Consider the following 18847-nt stretch of genomic DNA (forward strand, 5'->3'; position numbering starts at 1 on the left):
GTGATGTTGGGCTCTACGGTATATGATGGATTGTCCAAAGTACACCGTGAGTAAAGCCGTATTATCGGGAGAAGTCTACTGGGGGTGTGCGGTTGGACAAAAGGGTGGGTTTGCAGTCGCGGAGAAGGCAGTGATTGGCTTGGATCTTACACCTGGCCCCACACCACGGAAGTGTGGACGGGAAAGTACACCCGGTTGGTATCAAGGATAAGTTCTCTTATGGGAAAAGTAACGCACCTCTGGCGAGTGTATCAAATTGTGGCTGTCACTCCCTGTTCCGGGAAGGGAACTGCGAACGCGGCAGGAAAGAACTCCACGAAGTTCGGTCAACTCCGTGAAGACCGACGGGCATAGTTTTCGGAATAAAATAAACCTTTTGAAGAAATGTTTATGAAAACTTGCATTGGCCTATGACTTTCTGGTCTATGGTTGTAGCTAGTGCATGATACACCAATTTCCTAATATGAACTTGCTGAGTACGCTCGTACTCATTCCCTCCCATTTGAACCCCCTTCTTAGATGGAGGCACCGAAGGAGAAACTACCGTGGAACTCGAAGACAAAGGAGTCAACTGCAACAAGATGAAGAATCCAATCGAAGAAGTCAATGGAGTCAACTTCTTCATCGGCTAAAGTGGAAACTTAGATCAGTAATAGAAGGGAACCTTTCCCTAATCATAGCACCTAAGTAGCTAGAATTCTATAGCAAGCCAAGTAGCTTTTAAACTTGAGTTAGCAATAAGATGGACTACGAGTCGTTCTTCTGGAGCTTTATTTGAAGTTTTACCTCACTGTAAATTAGGAGGATGTGTTGATCTTATGTAAACAGTTCGTGTGTACTTCTATAGACATACCTTGGACTCGCATATGTTTCTATTGTACCACTCTGAGAGATGTAATATGAGTGGAACGGTGTTTCACTTGTGTTATGTCAACGACTTGTGTACTACACCATGCAGTGGTACGCTGGGTCATCACGCTTCTGTGCAGCGGCCTTCTTTGGCGCGGGCTTCTTGCTGGGGGCCTTCCTCACCGCGGTCCTTGGTGGGGGAGCGAGCTTGGCGGCGGCGGCTGACGACGCGAGGACATGTGTGGCCAGCCGCTTGCGCTTGGCCGCTTCCTCCACGGCGCGGGGAGCGAGCTGGGCGACGGCGGCGGAGCTGGCGGTAGGGTTCGCGGCGGCGGTCGATTCGCCCTGCGCAGCGGAGAGGGGCACGCTCCCAGAGGTTGGGACCGCCATGGCTGCGCTAGCAAGCCACGGCGAGGTGGAATCCGGCGGCGGAGCGAGCTGGGCGGCGGCAGCAACGGCGACGCGCGGGAAGAAAGGAGAGGGGGATTTTCCTTCGTGCTAACGCCTTGCACGCGATGCAGATCGATCTGCATCCGGCCGCGAAGGCGAGCGCGGAAGCCGGCGCCTGAAAAAATATTTGCATGTTTGGCCGATATGTGGGATCTACTCGGGGTGTTTTTTTAGCCCTAAACTGCATACGGGCGGTTATTATGCAGTTTTGGCAAATATGCCGTATCTGCTAGAGATGCTCTTAGGGTTGTTATTTGTGACACCAAGGATTAGTTCATGAAGGCATGTAATGCCAAGATTAAACATGTGGTGGATGCAGTGTCAGCTGAAGCCCATGCACTAAAGCAAGGTTTGAGTCTTGCACAATCTGTTGGTTCCAACAGACTAATAATCATGCCAGATTGCTCATAGGTGGTGGAAACTATTAAAAACGAAGCTATCAACCACGAAGTGGCAGCTGTGGTTTTTTATGACGGCTACCATACTGCATGTGATTTTAATAAAATCTCTTTTTGTCTTGTTTCGAGAGATGCAAATGTAGTGGCCTGTGAACTAGCTAGAGAGGCCAGGACATCTTCTCCTTCTGTTTAATTTTTTGCTAGAGGATGTAACATTAGTTTGCAATGAATAAAGTTTGTTTAAGTTGTTAAAAAAAGTATTCGAGTCCATAGTGCTAGCGCACATCCCTGTTTTCATTTCTCGGTGAGTCAGAATTGTTTTTTCTCTGGGTTCTTGAACTGAATCTTATAAAGATCTGGCAATTAACCAGGACTGGCCGTGGGAGGAAGGAACATGATGCGCATTGCGCAAGGCTGTAAACTCGAAATGGGACATTTATACTTCAATAATCCTCAAAGGTCGTAATCATCCAGTCAACCGTCAATGAATCCTCAAGAATGTAATCAATATTCAATGATAGTGAAACAATCCTAAATGAACAATCAAACACATCCCACGAACACTACGAATATTTGCAGAAATCAAACCAACATGAATCTGGGACACCGAGGGATCTCCAAACAAGACGACTCCAGCCAGAGGAGGAAGTGCACACGAAGCATCGATCAGTACTTGACGCTGCAGCGGTGGGCGGAGTCGAGGGCGCCGCCGACGCTGCCGCTGCTGCTGCCCTCCGGCTTGACATTTACCGTCAGCGCGCACCAAATCTTGGGCTTCTGCCGAATCTTGATGCTGGCGAACCTGTACCGCACCCGCCCATCCACCGCCACCTCAAAGCTCACCGCCCCGGAGCTCGCCTCCTTCTTCAGCTCCCCAGCGACGTCGCTGGGGACGCCAACGCCGGTGGTCCCGTCGAACTCCAGGCTGACGGTGTCGCGGCTCTTCCGACGCTGCAAGAACTCGGCCGGGGAAGAGGTGGCTGGGCCGCCGAGGGAGGCGCCGCCGCGGGCGCGGAGCTCGGGTTCGAGGGAGTCGTAGTAGATGCCGACGCGGAGGCTGGGGTTGTAGAGGTCGAGGGTGACGGCGAGGCGGTAGGAGACGGTGGCGTTGTTGGATGCCACGGTGAGGTTGGTGAGCGTGGCGGAGACGACCGTGGCGCGGATGTGGTGGGGCTGGAAGATGGCCCAGTAGATGAGGATGACGAAGCCGACGCCGATGATGAAGGTGAACAGGCTGCCGCAGCAGGACTTCTCTTTGGACATGGCTGGCCGGAGGAGGAGGTCGCCGTGGGTCAACGGGTAGAGGAGGGAGGGAGGTGAGGGACAGCCGTTGGGGCGCTTATATTTCGTCTTTTGGGCCGTGTGGGGGCTCGTTGGAAGCATCAGGGAACAAACATAAACCGCGTGTACACGGCAATGAGCCAGAATATAAAATCTCTTCCTAGCGAGACTTGGCGATTGACTTGCCCTCAAGTCATTGTCTATGCCTCGACCTCGAGCATTGCTGTCAACAACGTGATACCATAATCATAATGCAGGACGATATTCTTTCTTCAGACAAATGCAATGTAATGTGCAAGAATCAAAAGTTGTGCAAGAATGGAAAAAGAAAGCCAGGTGGTGCCTTGAGTTGACTGGAACGTTTCCCTATTGTTCTTCAAACATTTGTGTTCCACATATTTTTACTATCATAGGTATTATATTTGTGGACTACAAAGAACCTAACGAGTACATATCGGTGGGTTTTCATAATTATGACAATCTTTCCATTTTTTCAAATTATGTCTAATTCTATGCATTATGTCAAATTATGGAAAACAATAGTGGCAGCTTCGCATGGAATTGGACGTTTTTCATCCCAGCAGCTACAAAGCCACACATATCATAAGGGAGCGCCTAGATATCAGGCGACTGATTTTTATTAAGTCTAAGTTGATTTCTTAGCTATTTAATTTGCATATGTAACTAAGAAAATACAAGTTGCAACCCATACGCAACTGAGAAAATATGAACACATATGTAACTAAGAAAAATTAAAAAATATTAGTTACAACTTACGCGCAACTGAGAAAATATCAGTTGCAACTAGCACGCAAGTGAGAAAATACCAATTACAGCCATACGCAACCTGAAAAAATACAAGTTGCAATATATGCGCAACTAGGAAAATATCAGTTGCAACCCACGCGCAATTGATAAAATATCAGTTGCAACATATATGCAACTAAAAAAAAAAATTAGTTGCAACCCGTGTGTAATTGAGAAAATATGAGTTGCAACTCATGCGCAACTAAGAAATGCCAGCTGAAATCCACTTGCACTTCCCAAAATCAGATGGCTAAAAAATCGACTTAAACTTAATAAAAATTAGGCGCCTGATTTCTAGCAAAACCGATATCATAAAATAGGATTAAACTTGTCACAATATCGTAACCAAGGGAGTAAATATGCAAATTATTTTTTGAAATATAGTGTTTAAAAGAGCAGGTTTTGCGCAACAACAAGACGGTAAGGGCAAGGCCGGTAAGTGTCGCGGAGCTGACGGCGGTGTGGATTTGGTGGGGTTGGTAGACTGCCCGTAGATGAGGATGGTGACGACCAAAGGAATAGGAATACAAAGATGCTAACGAAGAAGCCGCAATAGCACTTGAGTCAGCTGCTGCAGCAAGACTACAAGAGGAGGAATAGGACATGACAGACTCAGTGTGGATCTCTGATTTTGGTCAATGTGGTGACCTGTGGGTTTATGATAAACCTTGTCATTTCGAACGTTGGAGTGTGTGATCGAGGAGCTTTTTTTTGAATGGGGAATCTCACTAGCCTCTATATCAGTTGATGCATATGACCTTTATTAAATTATTCATCAAAGTATTTAGTATAAATCACGGATCACAAAGTGTTTCAGCATGTATCAGCCACCTAAAAAGTTAAAGACAGGCCATCAAAACAAGACTTTAGCAATCTATCCTCTTAACATGTCGCCATCCGAACTGGTTGCACAAATCTCGTAAAACCATGTTCAAATGGTTGCACCGCGAAACCATGTCCTCACTCCGCTCCACCGGCTAGAGAAAAGACCACATACCGACCCAATATGTTGCCAACGGGATAACCTCCAAAAAGGAAGAAGTATTCGGTTTGTTAAAAGTAAAATCATTCCTCATATTCCATATTTCCCATAATAAAGCACACCCCCCCCCCCCCCCCCCCACACACACACACACACTCGAATATAAACTTTATCCTTCTTGCATAGCTCAAACAACCAATTACCAAACAAATTTGTTATATTAGGTAAATGTTATGTAGACAATACACAAAACCATCTAGGCATGAGCACATTCAAAAAACAAGTGTTGGATTGTTTCGTCCTTCTCACAAAACAACACTTCGAACTACCTTGCCAGTTCCATTTAGAAAGGTTTTATTTTGTTAGAATAACTTTAAGATTTAAGAATCACATAAAAATCATAATTCTCAGCTGTATCTTCATTTTTCAAATATACTTGCGTAAATAAATTGAATGACCATTCATATAATATAGACACATGGATCTTACGGTGATCAAACCTGATGATATAAGATCCCACACAAACACATCCCTATTACTCCCTCTAATCCTAAATATAGGCCGTATAATTTTGGCACGAATATTAAAGAACTGACTTGGAGGAAAAGCTAGAGAAGATTCGGGCAAAATTACTCCTGACTAATTGATGTGAGAAAATAGAGGAGTTCACATTAGATAAGTAACCACAATAAAATTTCTAAAAAATTCTCCATACAAGTGGTACAATGGAATATACCTTATATTTCTGTTTTTTTCTCAAAAAACTATATGGCTTATATGAAGAAGTGGATGGGGTATTATTCAAGTGAATATCCATCAGCTGTCGGACGAATAAAAGCACATCTCCCATTTGGCCTCATTTAAGGTAAGTCTAAACACTATATTCAATGGATTTTGAGACAAAACATCAGCCACTGAAACTTCTTTTCATTGGACTTTGTTATAAAGCATCGGATATTGACTAGCTAAGGGTGCATCCCCAGCCATGTATATTCCCAAAACCTAGTTATCAGGCCATTTTCCGACTTTAAAATGATCTCTACGGAAGCAGTCATCTTGAACTCTTAATAAACACTTCTAAAACTGAGAGTCGTAAGCATTTGGCCTTACATGTGCTAAAGTTTTTGAGTGTAGGTACTTATTCTTTGTAAGTTCCTGTCACACACCATCTTCATTTAAAACCTTGAATAACCATTTAAACAACAACCATTTGTTTTTATATGTAGAACTTCACCACCAAGACCACCTTGGCCTTTTGGTCTACACATGATATTCCACTTTGTCAAATGATACTTCTTGTTATGACCATCATTTTGCCAGAAAAAACATGATCAAAAGAAATCCATTATCTTTCTTACCCGTTTAGGTAGTTCATAGAATGGAAGCATGAACATAGGCAAACTAGTGAGCATCGAATTAATAAGCACAAGCCTATCACCAAAATAAAGTAATTTTCCTAACCAGCTAGCAAGCTCTCTCTCAAAGCGATCCTCGACCGGTTTCCATTCTCCAATCACGAGTTTACGAAAGTGGATAGGAATTCCCAAGTATTTGAATGGAAATGAGCCAGACTCATCCAAACAAATTACAATATTGTTGCAAGCTTTCTTTAGCTTCCGCCAAAAAAAACCTCCCTCTTGTGGAAGTTAATTTTTGGGCCCAAAAGTTGCTAAAAATGTTTAGAATTAACTTCATATTAAGGGCTTTGTGAAGATTATGCTCCATAAAATAATAGTGTCCCATCTATCATGATTACCAACACGTCTACAATAATATTAAAACGAATAGGGGAAAACAGATCCCCTTGCCTAAGCCCTTTTTGAGTTTGAAAGTGATGACCGACATCATCATTTACTCTAATACTCACTCTCCCACGGCTAATAAAGTTGTTAATCCATTGATACCACTTTGGATCAAAGTCCTTAGGCTGAAGAACTTGTTGAAGGAAAGGCCATCTAACCTTATAACACACTTTTTCAAAATCTAAATTTCAACAAAACCCCATTAATTTTTTTTCCTATGTAAGTCATGGACTCATGCAAAATCAGCACCCCCTCGAGAATATGGCAGCCGGGCATAAATGTCATTTGCGTAGGCTTAATCACCTTTTTAGCAGTATGTGTAAGCCTATTTGTCCCCACCTTAATGAAAATTTTAAAGCCTGCATTAAGTAAATAAATTGGTCTATATTGTTGGATCTGAATTGCATTTTCTTTTGTTGGAAGAAGAATGATAGTATCAAAATTCAAGTGGAACAGCTGTAATTCCTCTTGTTGAAAATTTTCAAACATATTCATAAGATCCGCCCTAATGACATCCCAAAATGTTTGAAAAAAAAATCGGCTGGAAAACCGTCTGGCCCATGTGCCTTGGTTTTTTCTACTTGCATAATAGCCTCATGAACTTCCTCCTCTGTGAAGTTAGCTATAAGAATATTAGTGTCTTCTTCCGACAACTGCGGAACATCATCATGTTGGAACTCTATTAAGGTAAAATAGTTTGGTTCTGGTGCCCCAAACAAATTTTTGTAGTACTCTGTGATGAAGTGCTTAAGATTCTCATGACAAACAATCCTACCCTTGCCTTGTTTAAGTTGGAAAATTTTCTTACTCCTATATCTCACATTGGCCACAAGATGGAAGTACTTAGTAGTATTACCCCCTTCTTGCGTGATTGAGGAGCTGGAACTAATTTTTTTTTCCACACGATCCACAAGGGGGATCGAATTTCCATTATCAGAAGATAACGAAAATACAGAAGTAGTTCCAGCATAAAAGTAAAAAAAGCAAGGGGAGAGCGCCGCCTAATGCTAACGTTTTAGAGAAGTTTTAGATACAAGCCCAGATCAAAACAACTCCCAGCACACAGCAAGGAAGCTAGGTAACAAGCTATAACAAAAGCCATCAGACCAGCAAGAACTTCTCATCAGCTTTGCAACTTCCCATAAAGAAGTTAGGAGTTGAGACTAGTGGAATGTGTATACTCGTTAGTTGACGTTGACTAATCAAGCAGTCCCATAGTCTATGCGCGGAAGAGGTGTCTCTTGGCTCGTCGGAAGCATCGGAGAACAAGTTGTACAAACCGCGTGTGTCAACTCATGTTCCGTCTGATATCTTGAGCCATGTCGTTTTGCGACCACTTGGATTCTTAGGTAGGTAGGTCATTGTGCATGGCTGGAGCGTTGCTGTGAAAGTGGCATCTGTCTCATTATTTAGCTACGTGTTTCCCTCTGCTAGTATCTTAATCAACGGGCGAGACGATTGAACAAGTTTGAGTTCCTCTGAGTTTCGGATTCCGAGAGCAGCCATAGTGGCCTGCGTCAAGCGTCAGACCGTTCGGGCCTTCGGGGACTCGTGACGGGCGAGTGACTGCAACTGCGCTTGTCGTCGGCCTGCTCATCCTGGACCCTGGGTACGGGATGCACCCCGATTCCGGGCCGCCGCAGCTTTGCATGGAAGCTACGGCCGGCGTGAGAGGTTGATCGGGCCGAAAGCTAGCCCATTCTAATCGTTGTTGCTGGGCTTGTTATGCGATCCCAATATGTTTTCTCCGAGGCCGAGGAGCCAGGAGAAGAGTGTGAATTCTCAAGTTCTGTCGCTAAGAAAAAACGGGCGGCAAACCCTAGGCTGGTTACCGGCGGCGATGGAGTCGGAGCTTGGCGGGGACTGCCTCGGCCACAAGAGGGTAGATCCGGAGGGAGGCTCTAGCGGCGGGGATGTCCGCGAGGGGAAAAACGGCCTCCACAGCTCCTCCATGGAGATGGAAGACGACGAGGACTGGGAGCCGGAACCGAATCCCCTCGACCTCTACCGGGAATGCTGGATTGAGAGCTATGGCTGTCACGGCATCTCCTTCGAGGACGAGAGTACGTTTCTTCATTGCGGATCTCCTTCTCTCTTTTTTTTTATCAGGCATCTCCATGTCATGCTGTAGACTGTAGATATGTTCATTAGTTAATTGTGTCCTCTATGCTTTGGTAAATTTTGCAGCTGAACGTCCCCCCATGCGCAACACCGACGGGCCTATAATTTCCAGCAGCTGTGGGCCCATGTCAACCATGCAGGTCTTGTACGTGAAGGTGACCCGGATTACTGAATCCCTGCAGTGGCCTCTCCATGTGTATGGCGTCATCGCCGTGCGCGACTCCATGGATCACAAGCGCAATTTCCTCTTTCGCCGCAGCAGGGACCAGTGCCAAGCCCTCGCTTCGCTGCAGGTTCACTTTCTTTACCAAGTGTTGTCTTAACCGATATATATCGACTTTACTCTAGTTCAATACAACTCTACTGTCATTGTTTAACATAGGTGTTAACTGTTATGACAAACTAAATCCACATGTACTGATACAACTAAATAGGTCTGTTCTCTGTGAGCTCAGTGTTGGTTAGTTGCTACCCATTGTCCATAGCAATGATACCTCTTTGGTTTGGTATCTGGATGCTGGTTGGATTGTCATTAAATTGGGTCCAGCCATGTTCTTCAGTGTGTCAGGTCTGCATGCTTTAAGAGTTTTAGTATGATCAAACAGTCTTTAATTTCGTTGCCTAATATGCTCTCACATTGAGGTTGTGCCGTTCTACGGAGTATTTTCTTTTGCCAGATTGTACATACTTTTTAGCGCACTGAAATCTATCTATTTCCATCTACGCCCTAGTTAACATTTTGTTTTTGCTAATATTTTGTACAGCATGCATGGCCTGAGGAGCTGGACTCATGCCTATGATTCTCCTATGCTTACAGGATGCAGTCTTGGAACTTACAGGTCCCAGCCGTGCAGTTCTGCTGATAGACCCCCATGCTTTTGAGATCGACCTCAAAGTTAGAGGTGGAGAATCACCATCTGAAGACAAGACTTTGAGCTACAATGCCTTTATATACAACAACATTGCTCACTGGAGCAAGGCCAGCTATGCCAGAACAGAAGTGGTGCCGGACCAGAACAGCACCATTGAGGTCAGGTTTGCACATCTCGCTGAAGCTGTGGAAGCAACCATCGAAGTCATTGTCGTCAGCGGATCGCGTGATTTCAAGGCGCGTTTCACAGCTCGCACTGCGAGCATTGACGAGGACATGGTTCTCCTGGATTCCTATGGTGAAAAGGTGGATGTCACTGACAATGGGAAAGTTGTGTTGAAGCGCCGTATTGTCACCGTGGATGAGAGGGGCAAGCTTCTTCTTGGTGTCGAGGCTGCAGAGAGCAACGGTGTTGTTGTGCAGAATCAGATAAAGTTGACACCGAGGTCTGCCTTGAGAAGCCAGGGATATTTTGAGCTTGGCTTCAGTAGGCTGCGCTTGATTGTCGCCTGGTCGTTGCTTCCGTAGCTAAGGTGTTTGAAGATGCCAATTAGTACCCTTCATGGCTTCATAAACTAGGTACCTCGTGTGATCTGCTAACTAATCAAGTTGTGCTTCTTTTTTTTTGCGGGAAAATTTGAGAGCTTTATTTAGCACAGCACCTGATCGATCAGACTGAATGCTGATGACCAGTAAATCTGGAATACAATCAAGCCAGCTATTCGTACCCTTGAGTGTACAAGCAAGCTTTGCACACAGATGGGCCGAATGATTAGCTAATCTTGTTACATGCTGAATAACACAAAGACTAAAATTTAAAGCTAGCTCTCCTATTTCTTGCAGAATAGGAGTCCCGACCGAACGAGAGCCGTGACGAGTGTTCCAGAGGTTAACAACCTCCAGGCAATCCATCTCCAGGACTACTTCTTGGAAACCTTGAAGATTAGCAACAATGTAAGTTGTGCTTCCTTCTGAATTCTGATGGAGCTATGCACTACTTGTAATAAGTCATACTACTTGTACTAAGTCATGAATATTTCTACCCGTAGGCTTTGTTGATGTTTGTCTTTCGAAACTGTTGACTTCGTACGCTTCTGTTATGTAGGGTACAACATTTGTGTGCTGGTTATCACGTCAAGTCGTTGTCAGCACAAACTAGTTGATACATGTTGCCGACTTGCCGTTAAACCGCTACAAATTATACCTTTTTTTTTCCTGAACTCACATACATGCATGTATAGCTAGATCCTAAATAAATTTAGACTATCAACCCCTTATTATATCCAAAATAGCATATCAGCCGTATATTCTGAACATATTTAGTATTAACGAACATAAGTAATATGTATCCAAAGTAGACAATGGTCCTAGATGCTAGACAGATTTAACATATTATCCTTTTATTTTGAACATATTTAGAATACAACCCTAGATTACCTCTAACGGGGCGCTAGGAGCTAGAGCCAAAGAGAAGGAGAAGTCGGAAGACTGCTCGGATGCTTTCGCACCATGTGTGGCTATCGTGGATATGCTAACTAGCTATATCACGGTAGGGATTTGATTTCGGCAAGTCTAGGTTCCCACAAATGGTGGTGAGGCCTATGATCCAACCGGACGGCCCATTTTATTAGAAAACAGTGAAGGTGGGATCCTTTCCGGAGACAAGCTGAAGGTCGATCGGATCCACGACGTGCATGACAAGGAATACATAGCGTAGTCTAGGTTTAGTCGTATATGGTAGGATCTCTACCCCTGTAAACCAGAGCCTTTATAATCCGGATTCTGGGAGCACTTGGAGCAGAACCAATCCTCTCATGGTAATCGCGCACATGTTGCCTTATAGTGAATTATAGCATGAAGTAGCATTTCATCACCGTTGCGAGATCAAAAGTGGGTATCTCGTGTGACCCCGTCCCGGTGAATCCTCGCCCTACGGCTCCCTCCTCTCCCCTCCGTGGAGTACCGTCGAATACGCAACGACATTTGGGGACCACCGTGGGGCCAGCAGCGTCGGGAGGTTGCATCCGGGTCCGCCTTCGCAGGCATCGGCGAGACCGTCGCCAACGGGCACGTTGATGACCCACAAGTACAGGGGGTGTATCGTAGTACTTTCGATAAATAAGAGTGTCGAATCCAACGAGGAGCAGAAGGTGTTGACGAGCAGTTTTGATCGAGGATTCACTGTAAACACTAGTAAACAGGTTTGCAGGGGTATTTGGTACTGCAAATAAATAAAGTACGAGTAAATAAAATACAATAATAATAATTGCAGCGAGTGGCCCAATCCTTTTTATAGCAAAGGACAATCCGGTTGTTGTACTTATGATGACTAAACGTTCCTGAGGACACACGGGAATTTCGTCAAGTGCTTTCGCTTCACATAGCTGAATAATCTTCAATGGTTTGGTAAGTGTTGTGTGGGTGAACCTATGCTAATGCACTTCCCCATACTTGGACTAATGCATACTTGTGATTATACCTGTTGCAAGCATCCGAAACTACAAGAAAGTAATTAAGATAAACCTAACCAGAGCCTTAAACTTTGAGATCCTACACTCTCTCGTGCACCGGTTTCCTAACGGGGGTTTCGGTTTCTGTCACTCCCGCAACCACACAATTAGTAGCCAAATACACGATGCATTCCCCTAGGCCCATAAAGGTTAAGTATCATGTAGTCGACGTTCATGTGATACCGCTAGAAGAATAATACCACAACTTAAATATAAAATCATTGCATATTACTCAACATAGTTCCATTACTAACAACATGACTTCTCCCATGTCCTCAAGAACTAAACGAACTACTCACGAGACATCATATGGATCATAATCAGAACTACAAGGAGTAATCAACACCGGTAAAGTTTCCCCTATGAACTAGACAAGTATCAAAACCAAGATGTTACAGTGGGACGACATGGAGACGGCGGTGATGATGGTCCTGGTGGTGGAGATAATGATGATGATGATGATGATGATGATGATGATGATCCTGGTGAAGTCCAACTCGATGGCAGTGATGATGGCGACTATTTCCCCATCCGGGAGGGAATTTCCCCGGCAGAATTCTGCCTGCCGGAGAGCTTTTGTTTCTCTCTGGTTCTCCGCCCCGTAGCGGTGGCGGAATATTTCTCTGGTCGTCCCCCTGATGTTAGTTTTCTAGAGGGGTTAAAATATGCGAGGCGACGATGCCAGAAGTGGGCAAGGGCGCCCAGACCATGCCTAGGCACGACCGAGGCCTGGCCCGTGCCTAGGGGTGGTCTGGCACCCTCCTGGTCCATCTCGGCTTCCTCCGTCATCTAGCAAAATAGGATTTTCTGTATATTTTCTGGGAATTGTTGTTCTTCAGAAATATGGTGTCTTGACGGTCCTTTTTCCAGCAAAATCCTGGATCCGGCGGTTAATTCTCCAATAATCATCAAACATGCAAAAATAGATATGGAATGAAATAAGTATTACCTCTAAATAAAAATATATCGATGAATAACAATAAATTATGATATAGAATAGTGATGCAAATTGGACGTATCAACTCCCCCACCTCGCTTGTCCCCAAGCGAAACTGAACTTAGTAAACCAGACCACGGGTTTATGGAGTGAAGTGTCGATAAACAAAATACGAACAAGAAGCATCATACTTACCAATACACAAGTCATTATAGACATCAACTTCTTATATAATTCAACTTGCAATGAGTAAGGAATCACTAAATAGAGGTGCATAGAGGAAATCATAATTGGTGATGGCAAACTTTCCTTCTTGGTCAAAGAATAATTAACAAATTGTACTTATCTTTCGAGCAGAGTCTTTATATTAGATCTTATTGCAAAAAACACATGTTCAATCATTACAATCTCTTTACAGTCATAGATAGCTTTCAGATTTATATTCATTCAGATAAACGCATTGTGCTACACAAGAAAGAATAAAAGAGAGGATTGAATGGATCAACACACATAAATTGTTGGATCACAATAACTCAAATGCTTGCTTGAGATAGTGGGAAATAGGTTTACTGACTCAACACGAAGTAAAAGATAGGCCCGACACAGAGGGAAGCAAGATTACTCATGTGTTAGAGATTTTTGTTTTGAATGCAATAGGAGTGTTGAAAATATATATCTTGAGAGGTATGCATGTCTATGTCAACGAATGGCATCAAACAACTTATCATCCTTTCATATATATAGTGACCTCAAGAGCCGCTCCCATGTAGTTCTTCATTGCACACCATTATTTAGGATCTCTCCAGTACATAATATGCGGAGCAGTATTTGTTTATTTTATACTCCCTCTGTTCCATTCTATAGTGCCTATAGTTTTTTTCGCATGGAAATTAGCGCAAGAGTATTCTTTACATAAGACCCCTAGCTTAAAGATTTGAGATCAGAGTAAAATGAGGGAAACTGATAAGTTCCTAAATTAACATAACAAATTCAACAAATCTCTCTGGTTGACTCTCCATATAAGTGCAGCCAGGTTCTACTATTAAGGAAAGAAAAACAATGCTTCCTAAATCTAAGGAATCGTTGAAGTCATGCATTAGGAATCTCAATTAATTGTTTTCCTTTTGTATGGATTTGTTTGCATGCATGTCGTGTGGGAGCTGACCGGTAGAGGGGGTAATTGAAAAAAGCCAAGCTACAACCTTATATTCCGAAACAAATGTCAAAAATCTATAGGCATTATAAAAATGAACGGATGGAGTATTTTATTTGGGATGGGCACCCATTTGCCTTGCTCTTTTTGCAATATTAAGGACTTAGCACATTATTCATGCTAGTCACGAAATGAAGTCATGAAAAGACAATAAACCATTCAATACTTCCTCATGAGCTAAGAACAAAACACAAAACATGTAGTAATGTTTGAATGTTTAAAGGTAGCACACAAGCAATTAACTTTGGAGTGCGGTGAAATACCACATATATGTAGATATGGCGGACACATATGGCATGAGCTTTTGGTTAAAGGTTTGGATGCATGAGAAGCATTCCCTCTCAGTACATGTCTTTGGCTAGCAAGGTTGGGTAGCAAGCACAAGAATTGAGCAAAACAAACAAACATAATATGATAGAAAATAATCATGCAATCTTCCTTGGAAGTACAAATGATTTAATCTTGAGAATACTAAGCTTATAAGCCAACAAGAAAGAAAGATAATGAAATAATATATCTAAATGTATTTCTCTCTTTTCTAGTTAAGTCTCAAAGTAATGTTGGTATTAACCAATGCTAAGTTTGCCAAGACCAACTAGAATTACTTGATACTCCCAAAGTGATACCAATACTAACCAACAAGATTAATTATATGATAGAAATTACAAACTAAAATAAGATGTGCAGAAAGTAAATGATAAAACTTCTCATTAATATTCCATAATGGCTACTCACAGCAAGTGATACATAGATAATCAACTTAAGGAGAGATACTTCCACACTACAAACTATCCTATATGATAACTGCACTACTCATGATATGACTCTACTGAAAAGTAAATAGGTAAAAGATAATAGTGTGATACTGCGGCACTCACCCAAGCTTGGAACAAGCCAAGGGGATGCCAATACCAATGACGAATTACTCCTTCGGTGATGGTGATGCTTCCATGATTGGAGACTTGGAGTAAGAAAGTTCTCCAACATCTTGTGAAGCCGGTTGTTCTCCTCTCGAAGAATCTCCACCTCCTTCCTCAGAGCTTGTTATTTATCGCAAAACTCATCCGTGACTCGGATGGCTTCCTCTACTGCAGGGAAGGAACTGAGGTCTAGGACTGGTGGTATTGGTCCCTGTAGATTATGAGAAAAAGCACGTCCAGCGTTAATTGATCCTACAAGGGTAGGTTTTCTTGCCGCCAATCTTGCTCCCTCTTCACTTGATGATATCTCCTTTACTTCCTCCACCCATCCAGCAAGAGTCCCTCGATCAAGATCACGGAGGAGTTCGCGCTGGCGTTGAAGCTCGTGATCCTCTGAAGATGAACCCCGAGACGACATCTGGACAAAAACAGATCGAAATGAAAACACAACGAAAACACGATATACGGACCTCGGGGGATTCGGGGAATTATATAGCAAAAAGTTTCGTAGCAAAAGGAAAGTAACAACGCGAAACCGGGTCAGAAAGGGGCTCCAGGGCGCCTAGACCATGCCTAGGCGCGACCTGGAGCTAGCCCGCACCTAGGGGTGGTCTGGTGCCCTTGGGCACCTTCTCCTACCCATTTCCGTCTCGTAATTTCCATATTTCATAAAAATAACAAAACGTAACCTGGAAAGATTAACGCGAACTTTTTCTTACTAAAATTTGTTACCTATTCGAAAACGGACTTTGCAGATTTCTGGATTTGCTCCTTAATGAATTCTTACGGAGTCACCACTTGGACAATGTCAATATCTTCATTATAAGAATCTCCAGAAATATAATGTTTGATTCTTTGCCCATTCACCACTTGTGTAGTGTTATCCTTCAATGAAGCAATTTTTATTTCACCGGAACGATACACCTCTTCAATAATGAAGGGTCCTTCCCATTTTGAGAGTAATTTTCCTGCAAAAAATCTGAGATGAGACCTATACAATAGACTTTATCACCGACATGGAATTCTCTCTTTAGAATTCTCTTATCATGCCACTTTTTTACCTTCTCTTCAAAGAGTCTGGCACTTTAATAAGCTTCATTCCTCCATTCATCTAGGGAACTTAAATCAAGCATCCTTTTCTTACCGGCCAGTTAGAAGAAAAATCTAAATTTTCTTCTAAGGTTAGATCCACAAAACCAACAATGGTTGTACAATGAATGGTATGTTCTCGAATAGCAGAGGTCTCAAGGACTTGGCTAAACATTTACATATCGCTGATTGTATAGCAGAACATTGTTTAGATTTTGTGGGTATTTCCGAGACCGGGAAACGAGATTTTACCACGAGTCTTCTAAACCGCATCTCTGGTGGGGTAGATTTCTCCTGGTTTTCTCGGCCTCCTCGGGGTCGTTCTGGGGGCATTTTACTTGGTGTTAGGACTTCTACTATGGAAGTGTTGGCTTGCTCGGAAGGAGATTTCCACGTTAAACTCCACATCTGTAACAAGTCCGACAATTTTATGTGGAGCCTTGTCACTGTTTATGGTGCTGCCCAGGCCTAGCACAAGGCTGCTTTTCTTCGTGAATTGGTTAACATTGCAAAAGATAACCCATACCCTATAATCATAGGTGGGGATTTCAATTTGCTAAGATTTTCCCATGAGAAAAGCAGGGGCCGTTTCGACAACTATTGGCCTTTTCTATTCAATGCTGTCATTGACAGTTTGGATTTAAAAGAGATCGAAATGGTTGGGAGACAATTCACTTGGGCGAATAGTCTTCCTGAACCTACATATGAGAAATTAGATCGTGTACTTATGGACCATAATTGGGAATCAAAATATCCTATGGTCACTGTACGGGCTCTTCCTCGTATTGAAGGTTTGTCGGATCATGCTCCCATACTTTCAACAACCGGCAAGCAGAGAACACATTGTAAACATCAATTCAAATTTGAATTAGGATGGTTACAACGTGATGGCTTTTCGGATATGGTTAAACGAGTATGGGAGAGACCTGTCGCTGGTTCTAGTTCTATCCAAAGGTGGAATAATAAACTCCGCGCCTTGCGGAAACACCTTCGAGGATGGGCAAGACATGTAGCAGGCATTCTCAAAGCTGAGAAACTTCGCCTTACATGCTTGATCGATGATCTCGAAGCCCTTGCCGAGACACGGTTGCTTTCACCGCAAGAAATTGATCTTAAGAATCAATATAATGCGCAGATGGCTTCCATGTTGAGAGAGGAGGAGCTTAAATGGTATCAAAGGTCTAAAGTCCAATTTATCCTAGAAGGATATTCGAATACAAGATATTTCCATTCTGTCGCAAATGGCAGACATAGGAAGAAGCTTATTCACTCTCTAGTTCAGGATGAAGGGACGATAGTGGGGCATGAAGAACTCAAATCTTACATTACTAATTATTATAAGGGCCTTTTTGGGGATCCGGATGAAGGAACTTTCACTATGGAAGAATCCATGACTCAGGATATTCCCCAAGTATCCCCTGAAGAAAATGCCTTTCTGATAGCCCCTTATTCTGAGGAGGAAGTCAAGAAGGCGGTTTTCCAAATAGAGCATAATAAAGCACCAGGTCCTGATGGTTTTCCAGCTAAGTTCTACCAAAACTTCTGGGAGATTATTAAGTCCGACCTTCTAGCTTTATTTTCTGCATTGCATGAAGATCAACTAGAATTGGTTCGTCTAAATTTCGGTGAGATAATCTTATTACCTAAGGTTTTGGAGGCTGAGAGGATTCAACAATATCGACCTATCTGTCTCCTAAATGTTAGCTTCAAGATTTTTACAAAAACCGCAACTTTAAGACTTAACTCTGTTGCTGATCATGTGGTGCGCCCGTCCCAGACGGCCTTTATGCAAGGAAGGAATATCCTTGATGGGGTGGTCACTTTGCATGAGACGGTTCACGAGCTCCATAGGAAAAAGTTAAATGGAGTTATTTTAAAAATTGACTTCGAAAAAGCATATGATAAGGTGAAATGGTCTTTTCTACAACAAACTCTCCGGATGAAAGGTTTTTCACAAGAGTGGCGTTCTTTAATTAACAATTTCGTTTTTGGTGGAAGTGTTGCCATTAAAGTCAATGATGATGTGGGCAATTACTTTCAAACAAAAAAGGGATTGAGGCAAGGCGATCCATTGTCACCTATGTTATTTAACATAGTGGCGGATATGCTAGCGATTATTATTGAACGGGCTAAAGCAGACGGTCTTATTGAAGGAGTAGTTCCACATCTCATTGATGGTGGCCTCTCTATACTTCAATATGCCAATGATACAATTTTATTTATGGAACATGACCTTGAGAAAGCGACGAACCTTAAGTTGATACTATCAGCTTTTGAGAAGCTTTCTGGTCTTAAAATCAATTTCCATAAAAGTGAATTGTTCTGCTTTGGTGAAGCTCAAGACGAGGCTTCCTTATATGCCGATCTATTCGGTTGTGGGATTGGTCAGTTCCCAATTAGCTATTTGGGTATTCCGATTCATTATCGGAGACTTACTATAGCTGAGTGGAAACAAGTCGAGGAACGACTTCAGAAACGCCTATCAAGTTGGAAAGGAAAACTGCTGTCTCTTGGTGGACGGTTGGTTCTCATTAATTCAGTACTAAGCAATATGGTACTGTATATGATTTCCTTCTTCCAATTGCCTAAAGGGGTCTTGCACCGATTGGATTATTTC

At 43.0% G+C, this 18847-nt stretch overlaps 1 protein-coding gene across 1 annotated transcript; it reads right to left on the reverse strand.

The window, feature by feature from the left end:
* Positions 1–2182: 2182 nt before the first annotated feature.
* LOC124654625 lies at positions 2183–3026 on the reverse strand. The gene has a single exon (XM_047193619.1). The coding sequence runs from the start codon at positions 2958–2960 to the stop codon at positions 2364–2366; it is 597 nt and encodes a 198-aa protein (XP_047049575.1). The 5' UTR covers positions 2961–3026; the 3' UTR covers positions 2183–2363.
* Positions 3027–18847: the final 15821 nt, after the last annotated feature.

The sequence above is a fragment of the Lolium rigidum genome, chromosome 5, assembly GCF_022539505.1.
Source record: "Lolium rigidum isolate FL_2022 chromosome 5, APGP_CSIRO_Lrig_0.1, whole genome shotgun sequence".
Lineage (NCBI taxonomy): Eukaryota > Viridiplantae > Streptophyta > Magnoliopsida > Poales > Poaceae > Lolium > Lolium rigidum.